General features: G+C 48.2%; 1 protein-coding gene across 6 annotated transcripts in view; it reads left to right on the top strand.

Moving 5' to 3' along the window:
- The first annotated feature begins 872 nt into the window (after positions 1–872).
- Positions 873–14,783, top strand: part of TMPRSS4 (transmembrane serine protease 4) — a 33,824-nt gene continuing 19,913 nt past the window's right edge. For all 6 annotated transcript variants that reach the window (XM_037057496.1, XM_037057492.1, XM_037057490.1 and 3 more), the window contains exon 1: positions 873–1,126. Coding sequence is in view for 5 of the 6 variants with exons in the window: in XM_037057492.1 (XP_036913387.1) it covers positions 1,124–1,126 (3 nt within the window). In the remaining variant the exon portion in view is untranslated. The remainder of the gene's footprint in view (positions 1,127–14,783) is intronic.

Raw genomic sequence — 14,783 nt, 5'->3', positions numbered from 1 at the left:
TTTCCTCAACTGTCAAATGGGAACAAAATATTCCTTATAGACTCATTATAAGAATTAAAGAGATGGCACATGGAGACACATTTTCAATGGAAGGGCAAATGCTCAAGTCTAACCTGGGTTGATCTCCAGAGAGTGTCAAGGCTGAGAAATGGAGTAAGATCTGGATTTGTTCAGAATCTGACACTAATTTACTATGTGATCTTGATACTTGGCTTTGCCTCTCTAGAATTTCGTTTCCTCACCCACAAAAGGAGAAGAGAAGATAGTTGCCCGAGTCTCCTCCAGCTCCACGGTTCTGTAGTTCCAAGATTTTGCCTTCCTATATCCCAGTCAGGGGCAGGTCAGGCCTCAGCGTATAGCAGGATGTGAATCAGAAATGACCCTGCCAGGAGGGGAGACCTGGGTCTCAGCCACAGCACCAGCAGTGATATTCAGGATGTTAATTAACTGGTGAGGCAAGGACAAGAAGCTCTCTAATGTTTTGTATGAGCCCTGCATGATACAACTTTGCACCAGGAGGCCAGGTTTATCTCATCTTAAGGGATGGAAACAATCAAATTCCACTGAGCAGTAAATTTTGTCATCCCAACCCCTGAACTCCTCTAATTTATTACAACCCCAAACAAAAACATCCACACAGGTGAAAAGTCACGCAACTAAAAGGAAGAGAGCCTTTTAATATCACTGTCAGCCAACATTAGGTTGGGTGGAGTAATTCAGGCAGGAAGGCTTTTGTGACATCTAGGTGTGTCACTTGTTCTGAGGTACAGGGCCTATGAACGACTCCAGGTGTTCCAGCCCCTAAGATGGGTGTTAGGTTACAAGATACATAATCATTCCAGTTTGGCAACTTCATCTGTAGCGCTGTTCTAATTAACCTGCGCCACAGTCCCCAAATCACTCCTGTAATATAATGCAGAGGGAGCTGAACAGATCATTAAGGGGAAAGGATGCTGGACACAAGGACCAAGGCCTGCTCTGCATTTAGGCCTCCTCCGGCCAATGCTGCTGGGGATCTCTGACCTGCTGACCAGCCAGAGCCCCACCGGGGGAGGACCTCCTCCTGATTTGAGTTGCTGATCTCAGCTCCACGCCATCGAGAAATCAAGATCTCAGGGGCAGCATGGTGAGTGTGGGGCCCTGTGCATGAGGGTGGGGTGAGAGGGAGGGTGCTTGGTCCCCCCACAAAGAGCCTTCAAGGCAGCCTGAGAGGTCATCATCAGCCGAGAATTTTATAACGCCCTCCAGGTTAAAAAGAGGTCACACCTGCATTGCCTCCACATTCCAGCCCCTTACCTGTTTCAGTATCCACCTGCCCTGCTCTCCCCCACCCCCAACAGCCCTTGCACCAGCAGCAAGGCAGTTGAAACACAGAGGCCAGAGCTATCCTTTCTGACTATTCTCCTCCTGAATCCTGCCTGCTCTCTTGCCCACTGTCTTCTGGTCTGTTGGCTGGAGACTGGTACTTTTCTAAGAGCTTGGGGCTGTTTTGATGCCACAGGGGCCTTTTGCCACTTCCTTGGAGAAACTGGCTCCTATTCTTTTTAAAGAAAACGATGGAGAGCTGCCTCAAAACAATCCAGAGTGCCTGTGAGGCTCTTCTCTTTGGTCTCTTTTTTGGCCCTGTCCTCTCTCCCCCTCCTCTGAATACTTGACCTGCTTCACTGCCTTGAGGCAAAGAGAATAAATCCCAGACAGCTGAGTACACAAAGGAAAGAGATAAAGTAAATGGTGGGTATGAGAGGGGGCTCAGGAAATCTTCCTTCTCCAATCGTTGGCCAACATGCTCAGTGGCCCAACAATTAACACAAAAATGAGAGGGGAGGGAAGGGACCAGAAGGGGAGAGGGAGCATCCCCTCAAAGAGGAAAAGGGGTGACTTACTGGGGCCCCTCAGATGACTCCTGGCCTGAGCACTTTCCATGGGACTCCTCTGAAACGTCTGGCGAAGCTCTAGCCCTAGCGCTTAGGTGGCTGAGGGTCAGAAAGGGGTGGGGCTTGCCGGAGTCACACCAGATGTTCAGGTCCCCATCCAAGGAAGCTCCCAGAAGCCCAGCCCCTGTGCCAAAAAGCAGTATCCCACCAGGGCTCTCGGGAGAGAAGAGGAAATAGTGCCAACCCACCTGGCTATGAGCTGCCCTAAGGAAACCTGGGGTTCCTCTTGGAGGAGCAATGTAGAAGACAGTAGTTTCTAGGGCAAATAACTAGAGCACTAACTGTAGAATCAGAAGGTCAAATAACCAGCTCCCTTGGAAGCTTATTAGTCTTGAGACTTTACCCTTTCTGAGACTCATGTTCTCCCTCTGTAAAATAGAAATAACATCCACACACTCCCCCATGCCCACACAGAGCGTCAATGGAAAAACCAAATAGGCTAATAATGTATATGAATAGGCTAAAAACCATGAAGTCCTGTGCAAATGTAAGGATTATGACTGAAGAGGAATTTGCTCCAGGAAATGAATGGCAGGTCAGTGGCATGGCCAATCCTGACACTTTACCATTCAGGAAAGGCATTATATAAGTAAGGGAAGGCAGGTAGGCATACTATGGTAGAGGGACCATGGCTGGGGCCCCAAAGACAAGGCAGCAACATGGCCAAGATCCACGGTAAGACCAGGAAGCCTCTGGCCCCTGAGCTAGGCATGAAACTACCATGTCATTTTCCTCTAGTGAGGCTAGGACAATTATAGCTCCCAGCACTGGGAAAAGATAAGACAACTCCTGCCCAGGCCCACCCTTCTCTTCCCCTTTTCCCCCCTGCCTCCTGCCACACCCATCAGGTCCCTCCTGAGACTGAGAGTCAGAGTCCTACAGAGTTGCTGTTTCTTAACAATGGTTCTACTTGAGCCTATTAAATGGGGTGTGCCCAGTGAAAGCATGAGGTGGAGAAGGCCCTGCATGGAGATCTGAACACAATCTCTGTCCTGAAGGTTAATTTGCCCCTTGACATCTAGGCTGCTGCTGAGCCCTGAACAGAAGCCCAGGCCCTGTGACCAGCTATCCTGGTCTTGATCAGCATTTCCCAGGGGGCCTTCCACACCCCAGGAGCCACCAGACTAGAGTGTTCAATGCCTGAGGTCAGTTCCAACCCTCTGGTTGCTATGGAGGAAGCAGGTCCTCCTACCTCCTCCTCCCACCTTGCCAGCTGGTACAGACCAACTAAGGGGTTTGCTGGGCTTGGCTGGGACTATGGAATGTGGCAGGTCAGCAAGCCAGCCTGCTGGCAGCAGGGGTCTGGGAGCATGGGCAGGGGCCACCCCAGATGGAGGCAGAGTCCAGGAGCCCACTCAGGCCTGGTGATGTCATCCTGGGCTGCCTAAGATGGCTGGACAGTAAAAGACTCAAGAGGGCAAGATAAGCAAAAGAAGGCTAGGCCCTGCCTGTTCTCCAGGACCCCTCACTGCCTGGGGTGAGAGGGGGGAGGTGCTTGATTCCACTATGACCCTCAAAGTAACTTCATAGTTCCAACCACCACTTATCTGTCCCTGCTATTGACTACCTCCAGTTGGCTGGAGGGGATTGGAGACAATAGGGTACAATGCATAGGTTCTGCCCTGGAGGTACTCATAATCCAGAGGTAGACCAACTCCTTAAGAAAAAGGTGTAAAGAGAATGTGACAAGTCCAATACCATAGGTGACACAAGTACCCCGGGGCGGGGGGGCAGAAAAGTGAGTAAGTTCTCTCTAGGGTAGTTGAGAAGTTGTCCCAGAAGACAAAGTACTTTTTCTGGATCTTGAAAGGTGAGAAGGCTCTCTTCAGGCAGAGGGAACTCTTTATGAAAAGGAAAGAGTGGCAGTGGGGACATGGGAACAGTGCTATGGCTAGAGAGCAACAGGCCCAGGGAGCCAGGCAGGGAGGAGGGGCATAGCTGAGGTTGGGGACTCACAGTGTAGTCATGCAGGCCCCTACATTAAGCTCAGGTTCAGGGTCCCCAGTGGGGTCCCCACTGGAGCCCAGTGGGGCTGGGCCAGGGAAAGGCCCCAGCAGTTGCCAGGGTCTCATGTTTGGGCCCCCTCCAGAACTTGGCCCAGACCACCCTTTCCCTGCCAGGCAGGGCAGCAGGCATCTAGCTCTGTTCCACAAAATAGGTGGCATGCCTCCTCATAACCAGCACCAGCCATGCTGGTAAGAGGAAACAGACAGGGGTCTGCTCTTGTGGAGGTCTCAGTATCCAGAGAGGATAGGCATGGGGAGAGATAGGTGGTTATCAAACAATCATCTAAACTCATGTTTAACTAGCAATGACTGAAACACAGGGAACTGGGAGAGTTCTACCAAGCCTGTGGTCTTACTGGAGGTCAGAGGAGGCTGAGGGCTGCATGTGAGCTGGGAGGGTAGGGAGAATGGGGCATTTCAGGCAGAGGGAAGAGTATATGTAAAGGTGGAAGCACCACCTCCAGGCCCTATTCTGTGCCTGAGGGTTCCTCTCTCCTGCCCTTGGGGTCAGCTCTGTGCCTGGCTACTGACAGGGAGACGTGAAGTCAGGCCTCCCCACTGCTTCAGCCTCTCTCCTCCTCTCAGTCTTCCTCTGTACAGCTGAGAAAGCCAGCAGTCACCTGAAGCATATGACCCTAGCCTGTCCCTATAACAAAGCCTAAGGGAATCTGAGGAGCTGAATATAGGAAATAAGGAGAGATGATTGCAGGGCAGAGTGGATAATAGGGAAAAGAGACCAAGGTTCAGGAACTCTGGACAAACTTTCTGAAGTCCCAGAGACAACCCAGAACAGTAAGAGATGAATGCGGGCCTCTCAGACTTCCCAGACAGCTCTTCCCCCTCAGCCTCCCTTCTTGCTTACCTGAAAGCATCTGCTCTGTAAAACACCTCAAATTCCCAAGCAATGATTGCCCCAAAGTTAATTCCCTCAAACCTAAAGTACATTTATTTGCTACATATTTTTATGAACCTGCTGCCACCAGACTGTGACCTGCTTTAGGATGGGGTCTATGTCTTTTCCATTTTTTAGCCCTAAACCTAGCAAGAGCTGGCATACTGATATGTTTGTGAATGAATGACAAACAAGTGGCCAGGACTGAATCCCCTATAACCAGCTGTCTGATTTACCTGACACTGAAGACAAGATAAACCAAAGCTGATTGGAAAAAATGCCAGATTCTACCAGAGGTGTTACCTAGGTGTTTTCATCCCAGACAGAATTGGGGTGACGGAGGGGTAGGCCTGAGCCCACCCAGAAACCCCAAAGGTAGAGAAGAGAGAATATGTAAGCAGAGCCAATGTGGCAACCCCCCTGAGACTCTATTGCGATTGCAGGAGAGAAACTTGTAAACAAGACTCAATCCCTCAATCCCTCTCCCCGGCCTTCCCTCCCAGAGCAGTGTCCAGCTTCCCAGAATAATCCACATGCAGAGACAGAGACAGCAGTTGTCCAGGATGGGAATCTATCCAGGGGTGGTAGCAGTGTCATTCATCACAAAATACCCTGCACATAGGTAGGGCTGGGTTCTGCCCGCTGGTGTGGCTGAGCCCCCACAAATGCTTTAGGCATTTTCTGCAATCTCAATTTCTTCCTTTATAATATGCATTCATGCATTCAGCATGAATTCCCTGAGCCTATACTACGTGCTATGTGCTGACAAGACCCTGTGAGAGATTCAGAGAAGAATACACAAAATTAAGGTTCTCAGTTCCATATAATCCACAGGTGGAACAGAGGTGACTGTTCCCATACCCCAGGTAGAGTGGAAACTTATTCAACCACAGATGTCAGCAAGAAGGGGGCAGTGTAGCTGAGGTCACCTCACCTTACCTTTACTCCATTCCCACCCTGACACTGGTCCATCCCCCCTAACTCAGAGAGGAGGGTCCTGCCAGGCTGTCTGGAGGACCTATCTTGATGAGTAGAAATCGCTAGTGGTCTTAAAGAGAATAACAACGGCAGCAACAACTCATGTCCACCCCAATGCAGCAAGTACAGTGTTTTGAGGTTTGGGAAGCACATTTGCACCCAGAATCACCTCAACTCTGAAGGCATCATAATCCTCATTCTACAGATGAGGAAACAGAGGCTCAAAGTGCTTAAGTGACTTGAAAAGGATCGCTCCACCAAGAAGAGTCGGGGCTGAGCTCTAGGACTTCAATATCAAGTGCCCTGCTTTTCCATTATGCCCTCCTTCTCCTCCAAGGTGTGTAACTATGAGACTTGAACTGAAACTAGAACTACAAAAACAACAATGTGAAAGAAAACATCCATCAGTTGCCTCTCATACACAACCCAGGCATGTGTCCTGAACAGGAATCAAACCTGTGATCTTCCACTTTGTGGGATGATGCCCAACCAACTGAGCCCCACTGGTCACAGTGGCCCTTCTCATTTTAAAGGACTACAGTTGTGCTAATGTAGGTCTTCACTTCTCTGGACTGCACCCTCCACCCTTTGTTCACAAAGAGGTGAATAAATGTCGTATGACATTACTTCAGGTCCCCTAACTGCCTGGGTCACTCTCCCCCAGTGTACTCTAGCCCATTGATTTCCCTCCTGAAATCAGACCCCTTGACCTGGTAAAACCATAAAAATAGTGCCACTTGTTCAGTTCCTATTACATACATGCTTGGCCCTCTGTTAGACAATAATTAATGATTTTTTTAGCATCTACTATGCCTAGCACTTGCAAGATTCTGTATTAAGTTATTAATTATTAATAAAAAGAATAGAATTTATACTCCATGGGCACAAAGACTGCTGCTTTTGTTCACCGTTGTATATTCAGCCCCTAGAACAGTGCCTAGTTGAATGAATAAAGTATTATTTTGTAATTTTCATTATTACTAATATTAATTGTATACTTACTATGTATGTATGAGGCAATGTGCTATATGCTTTCAATGAGCACATTGATCTCACTAAGAGAAAGACTTATTTTTTTTCTTTCTTATGTAATTGAGGCTCCCAGTGGTTAATCTGCCTGAGGCCTGTGCTCCGTCTACTGTAAAACAGCCTCCCCTGGCAGATAGCAGCCCAGCAAGGAAACCTTCATGAAGCACACACAGAGTATTCCAGTGGCAAGAAAGTGGTAAGGAGCTTTGGGTTATGCAATTGCAAAGTGATAGATGGAGGGAAGTCACTGACACACCACTGAAGCACTATTTGGAAGATCGGCATTCAGTTCACAGGAGAGATCTGGAGTTACCACAGACCTTGATGAGAAGGCGGCAGCTCTACTGCAGGTGTCAAACTGTCTCCCAGAGACTAATGCTCTCAGAGCAGCCAGAACGAGGGAGAATGCTTAGTCTTGCCCTTGCACAGACACATAGGCACACCCCCCTCCAACGCTGTGTGGAGTTTCACTCCCCAAACCTCCAGGGAACTGCCCATGAGGGGACTATTTTCACATGCTAAACCCCTCTATGTGTCAAGCACTGAGCCAGGTGCACCACATGCATCATCTCAGCTAATCCTCACCAACAACGCTGCAAAGCAGACTGTATTCTCCCCATTTTACAGATGAGGAAACTGAGACTCAGAAAAACTAAGTAACTTGCCCAGGAGCACATGGCTGGTATGGAGCACAGCAGGACTGAGGTCAGTGCTTCTGACTCAGAGCTCAGGAGCAGCTGAGTCCACTCTGACCCCAAAGGCTAACCAAGGGGGGCCATGAGCAAGTCTGTAAAAACACGAGAGGGCTAAATAGGGTTCTTGTGGGCTTGAAAAGGCACATCACAACTAGCAGGTGCAGTACCTAGTAGAAGTTTTCCCACTCTCCAGTGTTATTATAGTTCTATCATGCCTACTTCCAAAGACAGAAACTGGATCCAGGAGCTGGTAAATGACTTGCCCACGGTTGCTCAGCAGGTAAAAAGTAGAGTGAGTCTTTATAAAACCAAAGCCCCTCTGCCCTTCTACCACTCCCCTCCTCCTTACAGTTCAAAGGACAATTCGGGACAAGTAAAAGGGAGTATGATTTTTCAAAGGCTGTATAAACTGTGTGGGATTCTTTCATAAATATCAGACTGCATCATGGATGGTAGCTTCTTTGTTCAGGTAAATTGCAATATTTAGAGAACCCTCCAACCTTTAAGATTTATCAGCCCTTCCTAAACACAAACTTCTGAGAGTCCCTGTCAGTCTCAGTGTCCTGACTCCTGATGGCTCTTGAGTGTTCCCTTCAGCCGCTGCCCAGACATTGCCCTCAGGTGTGCAAAGGTGGAGCTTCTTCCTTCCCAGCTGACTATCCTGGGAAGGGAAGGTAGATGGAACTACCACCCTGGGACAGAAAGGAGCTGAGTGAAGTAGAATTGTTGGGAACTCAGACTGGCTGAAGAGAATGCGCTCCCTCCCTGAGACCAAGAGAAGGACCTCAAAGGGATGTATAAGAGCTACAGCTAAGAGCAGCACCACCTGGTGTCAAGGGCCTTCCATTTTAGGAACCAGGTCTTCCAGTTCAACTCAACCCAGCAGGCATGTACCTCACTCCTGCCCACCTCGCTGTTTTGACATGCGACTGGGTGACAGATAGAATAGTGGCTCTGTGCCTGTGTTTCATCTTCTTCCCTCTTTCCTGGTCCTACCTAGAGTTAAGAGCCATGCTGAAACAGAAATGCTGATTCTTAAATGAAGGCAGCTGGGCAGCAGGCTAGCATTGGGATAATAGTGGGCTACCTGACACCTCCTGTCTACCCAAGGCCCTACCCTCAGCTATTATGTGCTGGGATAGGGGCCAAGGTAGTCAGTGCAAATTGCCAACAGGTCAGTACCTATGTATGTGGCTCAGAACAAGGCACAATGATTTCTAACATAGCAGCTGAGTCTGAGATTAGTCCTTAAGAAAAATATGCTGCTGTAGAACACCCAAACCTCAGGCAGAGGGAGTGAGATGTTTCCTGAGGTGCTACATGGGGGAACCTGGATGCCCACCTGCACATGACACAGGCAGGATGGGGGGATCTGTCTAGTGAGAGGGAACACTTCAGAGGCTACCTGAAATCTAGGATGAGGGCTGCTGCATTACAGCCAGGCTCACCTCAGGAAACTCACGCCCTCCTCTCCTGACTCATGATGTCCCAGTCCTCATGTCCCCTCTTCTCAACTTACCTGTCATGGCTGAGGCACCCAAGAGAGAGGTTATTGCTCCAGCCTGGCAAAGGTATCAAACTGCCCTATCCCACCTGCAGGTGGAGAGAATACAGCTGCCTGCTGTCAGGTTGAAGGTAGGATGCAAGTACAGGGATCAGAGAGCAGTGTGAGGCCCACTCAGAACAGCCCCCTCAACACCTGAGCCAGAGGTGACCCATGGCCAAGCTGTACTCCACAAGCTGACTCGGAGCTGCCTCTGGTCTCCTGCCTCACCCAGAACTTTCCCCACCCCCTCTCTCCCTTGGGTTTCCCCCCAGCTTTGTCACTGGCCTCAGCAACCTAGCAGCCACCTGCCAGAGCCACGAAGGGCCTATTTATTTCATCACCTAGGAACAACAGCATCCCTGGCTCTAGGTTTCCCCCGGGAGACCTTGGGAAGCTAGGGCTTTAGCTCCCACGGGAGTCCGAATCTGCCACAGACTGAACCAGGCTCAGAAAGCCACTTTTATGTGCCCCTGCTTTTCACCCTTCTACACCTCAACCATTCCAGCTCTACCCCCTACCAAGCTCCTTCCAGAACAAGGAAATGCAGTAGCAGCATTGCAGAGATGCACAGAGAAATAAGGCTCTGGGGACAGGCTGCTAGGACTGCTTAGCAAGAACAGCAAACCAAGCAGCTGGCCAGGCTCTCTGTTCTTTCGGCCTCTGTGAGCTACCACCTCTCCTTCATTGCATTATTACCCCAGTAGAGCACATCCATTTCACCTTTTGGATTTTAACCTTTTTATCTGCTTCACCAACCCTGAAAGAGAGTTCCTCATTTACCTAGGGGGGTCTTGAGGTTCAGAGAGGTTGAAGGGCCAATGCCACACAGCAAGTCAGAAGACAAGGCAAGATTAGAAATCATACTCCCCCAGAAGGGTCTACAGCACACTTAATCCTCACCTCCCTTTAAAAATAAGAACTTCCCCCACTTCCTCACCCCATGTGTTTCGATTCATCATCCCTGAGCTGGAAGGTGGCAGCTGAGCTAAGCCCAACCAGGAGTTTCTCTGGGATCTAAAACACCAGGGCCTCTGGGTAATTGGTAACAAAAGGAAAGAGAAGCAGGTAAGAAAGGTGCAAACCTAATGGAAGAGGAGAAAGAAGGAGCATTGGTATCAATAAAGACCCTCCTTGGTACCAAGCACTGCAGCAGGCCCTTCCCCATACACTCTGGGAGAGTGGTCTTTTTACCCCTGTTCAGGAATGACTCAGCAAAGCCAGAAGCCAAGCAGAGGTGGGATTGCCTTCAGACTGAGGGAGGGTTGGGAAGACACTGGTGTAATCTCTGCATGCTGATGGATGCTATTTATATGCAACAGGCTTCTTTGCAGGAGAGTAAAGAATCAAAAGATGCAGCACCAGCTAGTGACGCTAACCCAAATAGGGTCCTGAAGCTGTGGAGAAATGGAAACAGCTGTCCACTGGGTCCAAAATCCTGGCCCCAGGAGCTGGGTTCATTACTTACTGCTCTGAGGCCATAGTGGTTTCCTGTCCTGTAAACTGGGAATAATTTCTCAGGGTTGTTCTGAGAATTAACTGTAATAGCATTTATGAAATATACTATAAACCATATAACAATAACCAGCTGCAGTAATTAATTGTTCTGCCTCCACATTTGGGTCTTGGATTAATGTTCAGCCACCAGGAAAATACTGAGAGGCAGGGAAAGATGACTCTGAGCTAATCAGGCAATAGGGAGGTGTTTCCCAGGCATCTTCCTACATGCCCACTTCCACCTCCCTGCCCTACTGCCTACCTCCTCCAACTTGGGCCTCCCTGGACTCTGAGGGTCCAGGCATTCCTGCCCCTCAGTATTCCAGACAGCAGGAGCTTCATTCCCAGAAGCGCCCTAAATTGAACACCAGTTGGGCTAGATCCATGAGTCAGGGCTCTGCACAGACTGAATCAACAGAGCAGGCAGGCCTGACCCAGACAGCAGCCCCAATACAAAGGAAAAGACTGATGCCTTCCCATGGTCTGTGCTGGGCCTGGCCACTATGGCCAGGGGCCGAATCAAGCTGTGAATAAATGTACCCACACTTCCCTGACCATCACCCCCAATACCTGTGACCTCCAGCAACACCCCTTCCCAGAAATTTAGCAACCCATCATCTCTGATCTCTGTGTCAAAAATGTTTGCCAGAGAGACTTCAAGAAAAGCCAAAGAGTAGGCCACTGAATGAAAGTTAGGCAGCAAGAGAAGTGGAGCAGAAACAGGATAGCAGTTGGACTCCTTCAATCCTCATTGTAGGCAGGCAGCTGGTTTTTTATCTTCTCTTTGACCAGCAGGTGCACAGCACTAAATGGGTCATAATCCTTGATTCTTCACTATTGGTTCATGCAGGACCCTCTTGTAACTCACCAGCTAGTTAGATGGTTTTAACAATGTAATAAGCCTCCATAAATCCACGACACAAAACAAAAGCTAGTACTTAACAATAACCTACATCTAATCATGAGATCCTTCTGCTGAGGTAAGTGAGCAAGTCTCTTTTGTTTGCACATCTTGACAAGTCTTGATTGCATATCTGTGATAGTCCAGGGAATGTGGTAGAAAGCCCTCACAAAGTCAGGACCACCCCAAACCCCATGCTCATCATTTCCTTGCTTTTTTATGGAAAAGACTCTGTGCTCTCTTGTCTTCTGGGATTTACTTTATCCTCCAAGATTGAATTGCTAACACCATCTACATTATTTTGTGGCACCATACTCTATTTGTTTTGACTGCAGCATAATATTCCACTGGTTAAATATACCACAGTCACTGTCTCCCAGGCTGGCATGGGGCTGAGTCTTGAAACTGAGATATTTTCCTTAATTCTTTCACTCAGCAAATATTTATTAAATGCCCACCATGTGCCAAGCATTGCAGGAGACCCCAGGGATGGAGTAATTATCAAGATAGCTACAGTCCCTCTAATTCTAGCCTGTAGTTTTTGTTTAGTTTATTATACTCTCTTTTTCCTTTGTTTCCAAAAAGGTGTGAAATTTTTCTGTATAACCACTATTTAGTGGAGAGCAGTTGAAAACATATTAACCAAAGTAGTACTGAGGTCACTCAGTTTAAGGATAAGGAATTCAAGGCCCCAGAAAATGCAGATTGTAAGCATCTTTTGTTCCCTCTGTGTCTGGGCTTCTAGCACATTCCAGGTACATCAAAGTCATACAGTCAATATTTGCAGAATTCATAGTAAACAAAGGGGACTTGCCCTGCGCACTTCAACTTATGCAGGCCTTGTATATGCAGGAAGACTCAGGGAAAAAGAATGAGTTGACAGAGGAAGGGCCACTAAATGGATGTCCATGACACCCCCTCCAAAGAGCCCCCCTTGGAGCCTCTCACATCCCAGCAAATAACCTGTTACCTGCTCACTAAACACCCAAGAGTATCCAATCTACTGGCAAAGACTATTGCCTTCATCTATCCACATGCTGAATCTTTCCACCACCAGTCCCTTTCCCCCGCTCCTCTTATCCTCCCTTTATCCAGCCACATGGGTCTCTATTCTGTTCCTCCAACACCAAGCTTGCTGCTGCCTCCCTGCCTGCCTGGCTACTTCACATCTCAGCCCAGAGGCCCTCCCTAACCATCCTAACCCCTCCCCTATACCCCCCATGTTAACTATCGAGACAGTGGCTGGGTGGATAGTTAACCTGCTTTCCTCTCAGCATAGCATCCATCACTCTCTGATCTTTTCTTGTTTATCTGTGCATAATTTGTCTTCCCCTTACTACTCCCCTTCACCCCAATCCCTGTCTTACCTGAGATTAGGATAGCGCCTCACTTGTCGAGTATGAGCACTTCTCTCACCCTGCTGCAATCATTTCTCATTTGTCTGAATCCACAACTCCGAGAGCAATGCCTGAAACAACACGGACACTCAACAAATATTTGTTTGATCTAACACTTAAATATTTCCCTGACTGGGTTGCTCAGTTGGTTGGAGTGTTGTCCCATACACCAAAACATGCAGGTTCAATCCCAGGTCAGGTCACATACCTAAGGTTGTGGGTTTGATCCTGGTTGGGACACTCACAGAAGATGACTGATTGATGTTTCTGTCTGTCTGTCTGTCTGTCTGTCTCTCTCTCTCTCTCTCTTTCTCTTAAATCAATAAATATATCCTCAGGTAAGGACTTTTAAAGAGTAGTTAATTATTTAATGCTACACATACTGGTTATCAGACAATTGGTATCAATCCTATTAACCCTTAAATTTGACTTAGACAAAGAACTTTGTAAGCTGTTATGTGCCAGTTGTATATAGATTACTGCTGTATATAGATATAGATTATTATCACCTGACTCTGTAGCCATAGCAAGGCAGAGTGGCCCGATTCATTCTCGTCACTATTCTGGAAATTGACCCCCATCCAGGCCCTGGTGGTGGTGGAGGAAAATGGCTAGAAATGAACTACAGTACAGAGGCTAGAGTTCAGTTCCATGTAGCAGTCATTCATCCAGTCTTTACCAGGTACAAGCCCAATGCAAAACACTGAGGGCACAAAGGCACTAACAAATACACCCAATGGTAGAGTGATGTAATAAAGTCCACACCAAATCCTGTGGGAGCACAGGAAGGAAGAGCACAGGGTGGGGACTCAGTATGTGAGCCAGGCACTGTCCATCCACACAGTAGCACTCAGAAGTAGGTATATTTTCCCCACTTTACAGAGGGTAAACCTAAAGCTCAGAGGTGTTTATTATCTTACCCAAAGGCTCAAAGTTAATAAGAAGCAGAGCCTGTAGACTATCAACTCAGCCCCTGCAGACTTGGGAGCCTGGCTGTGTCTGCTGTATCTCCCAGCTGCCCATGTCCTAGTGTCACCAAAGGACAAAGCCAGGCATGTCCCTCCAGCAGACCACAGAGTTTTAGAAGAAAGACCTCCGTCTCCCAATGACTGTGTCTGCCATGCTTAGCCATGGGAGCAGGTACCACCTGGGGACCTCACCACACCCCCACTCCCCCATCCCTAGACACACACTCCCTCTCAAATGAGACTGGAAAAATCCCCAGCAAGAAATGTCTAGGGTCCTGTGGTTTCTCCACCCACGATGAGTGAGCACAGTCAGATTCTCAACACAACAGCAGGCCAGTCCCTGGGTGGAAACCTAGAGCTTGGCAGACCTGCTGTTCCTACCATGGGGATTCCAGGTCCTGTGCCAGATTGGGAAAGGGAACAAAGAGAAGAGAGATTTTTGGAAGGCACAAGAGCAAGGGAAATATTATCAAAAAGCATAAATATTGGCAGCACCCTCTCCCTTACCCTTCGCTTTGCAGAAAGGTGTGCAGGTACCCTGTAGATGAGCCTTTATGTGTGGCCCCTTCCCATGTGTGCCCCTATGTGTCTGGGTGTGTGCTGAGTGCACCCAAAGTGGTGTGAGGTGGAAGAACAAAGCCTTGCATGTATTTGTGTATGGGTGTCACTGGTGACTTAGGACTACACACATAGAAATGCCTTAGTGCTCTGGTGGTTTTGTACGTTTGTCTGAGTGTTTGTTTTATTAGGTGTAATATATATTCAGTAAAGTATTCAGATCTAAAGTATACCACTCAGTGATTTTTTACATATATACCCCACGTAGCCAAGACTTAGAACATGAAATGGAAGTTTTCCAACACCACAGAAGGCTCCATTATGTTCCTTACCTTCCCAGTGGTGACCACTATTCTGAATTCTATCACCATAAATTAATTTTAGC

This window comes from Sturnira hondurensis, unplaced genomic scaffold (genome assembly GCF_014824575.4).
Source record: "Sturnira hondurensis isolate 20B ecotype Veracruz unplaced genomic scaffold, ASM1482457v3 Scaffold0009719, whole genome shotgun sequence".
NCBI classification, from domain to species: Eukaryota; Metazoa; Chordata; class Mammalia; order Chiroptera; family Phyllostomidae; genus Sturnira; species Sturnira hondurensis.
Note: the sequence above shows the minus strand (reverse complement) of the source record. Positions and strands in the feature narration are given on the sequence as shown.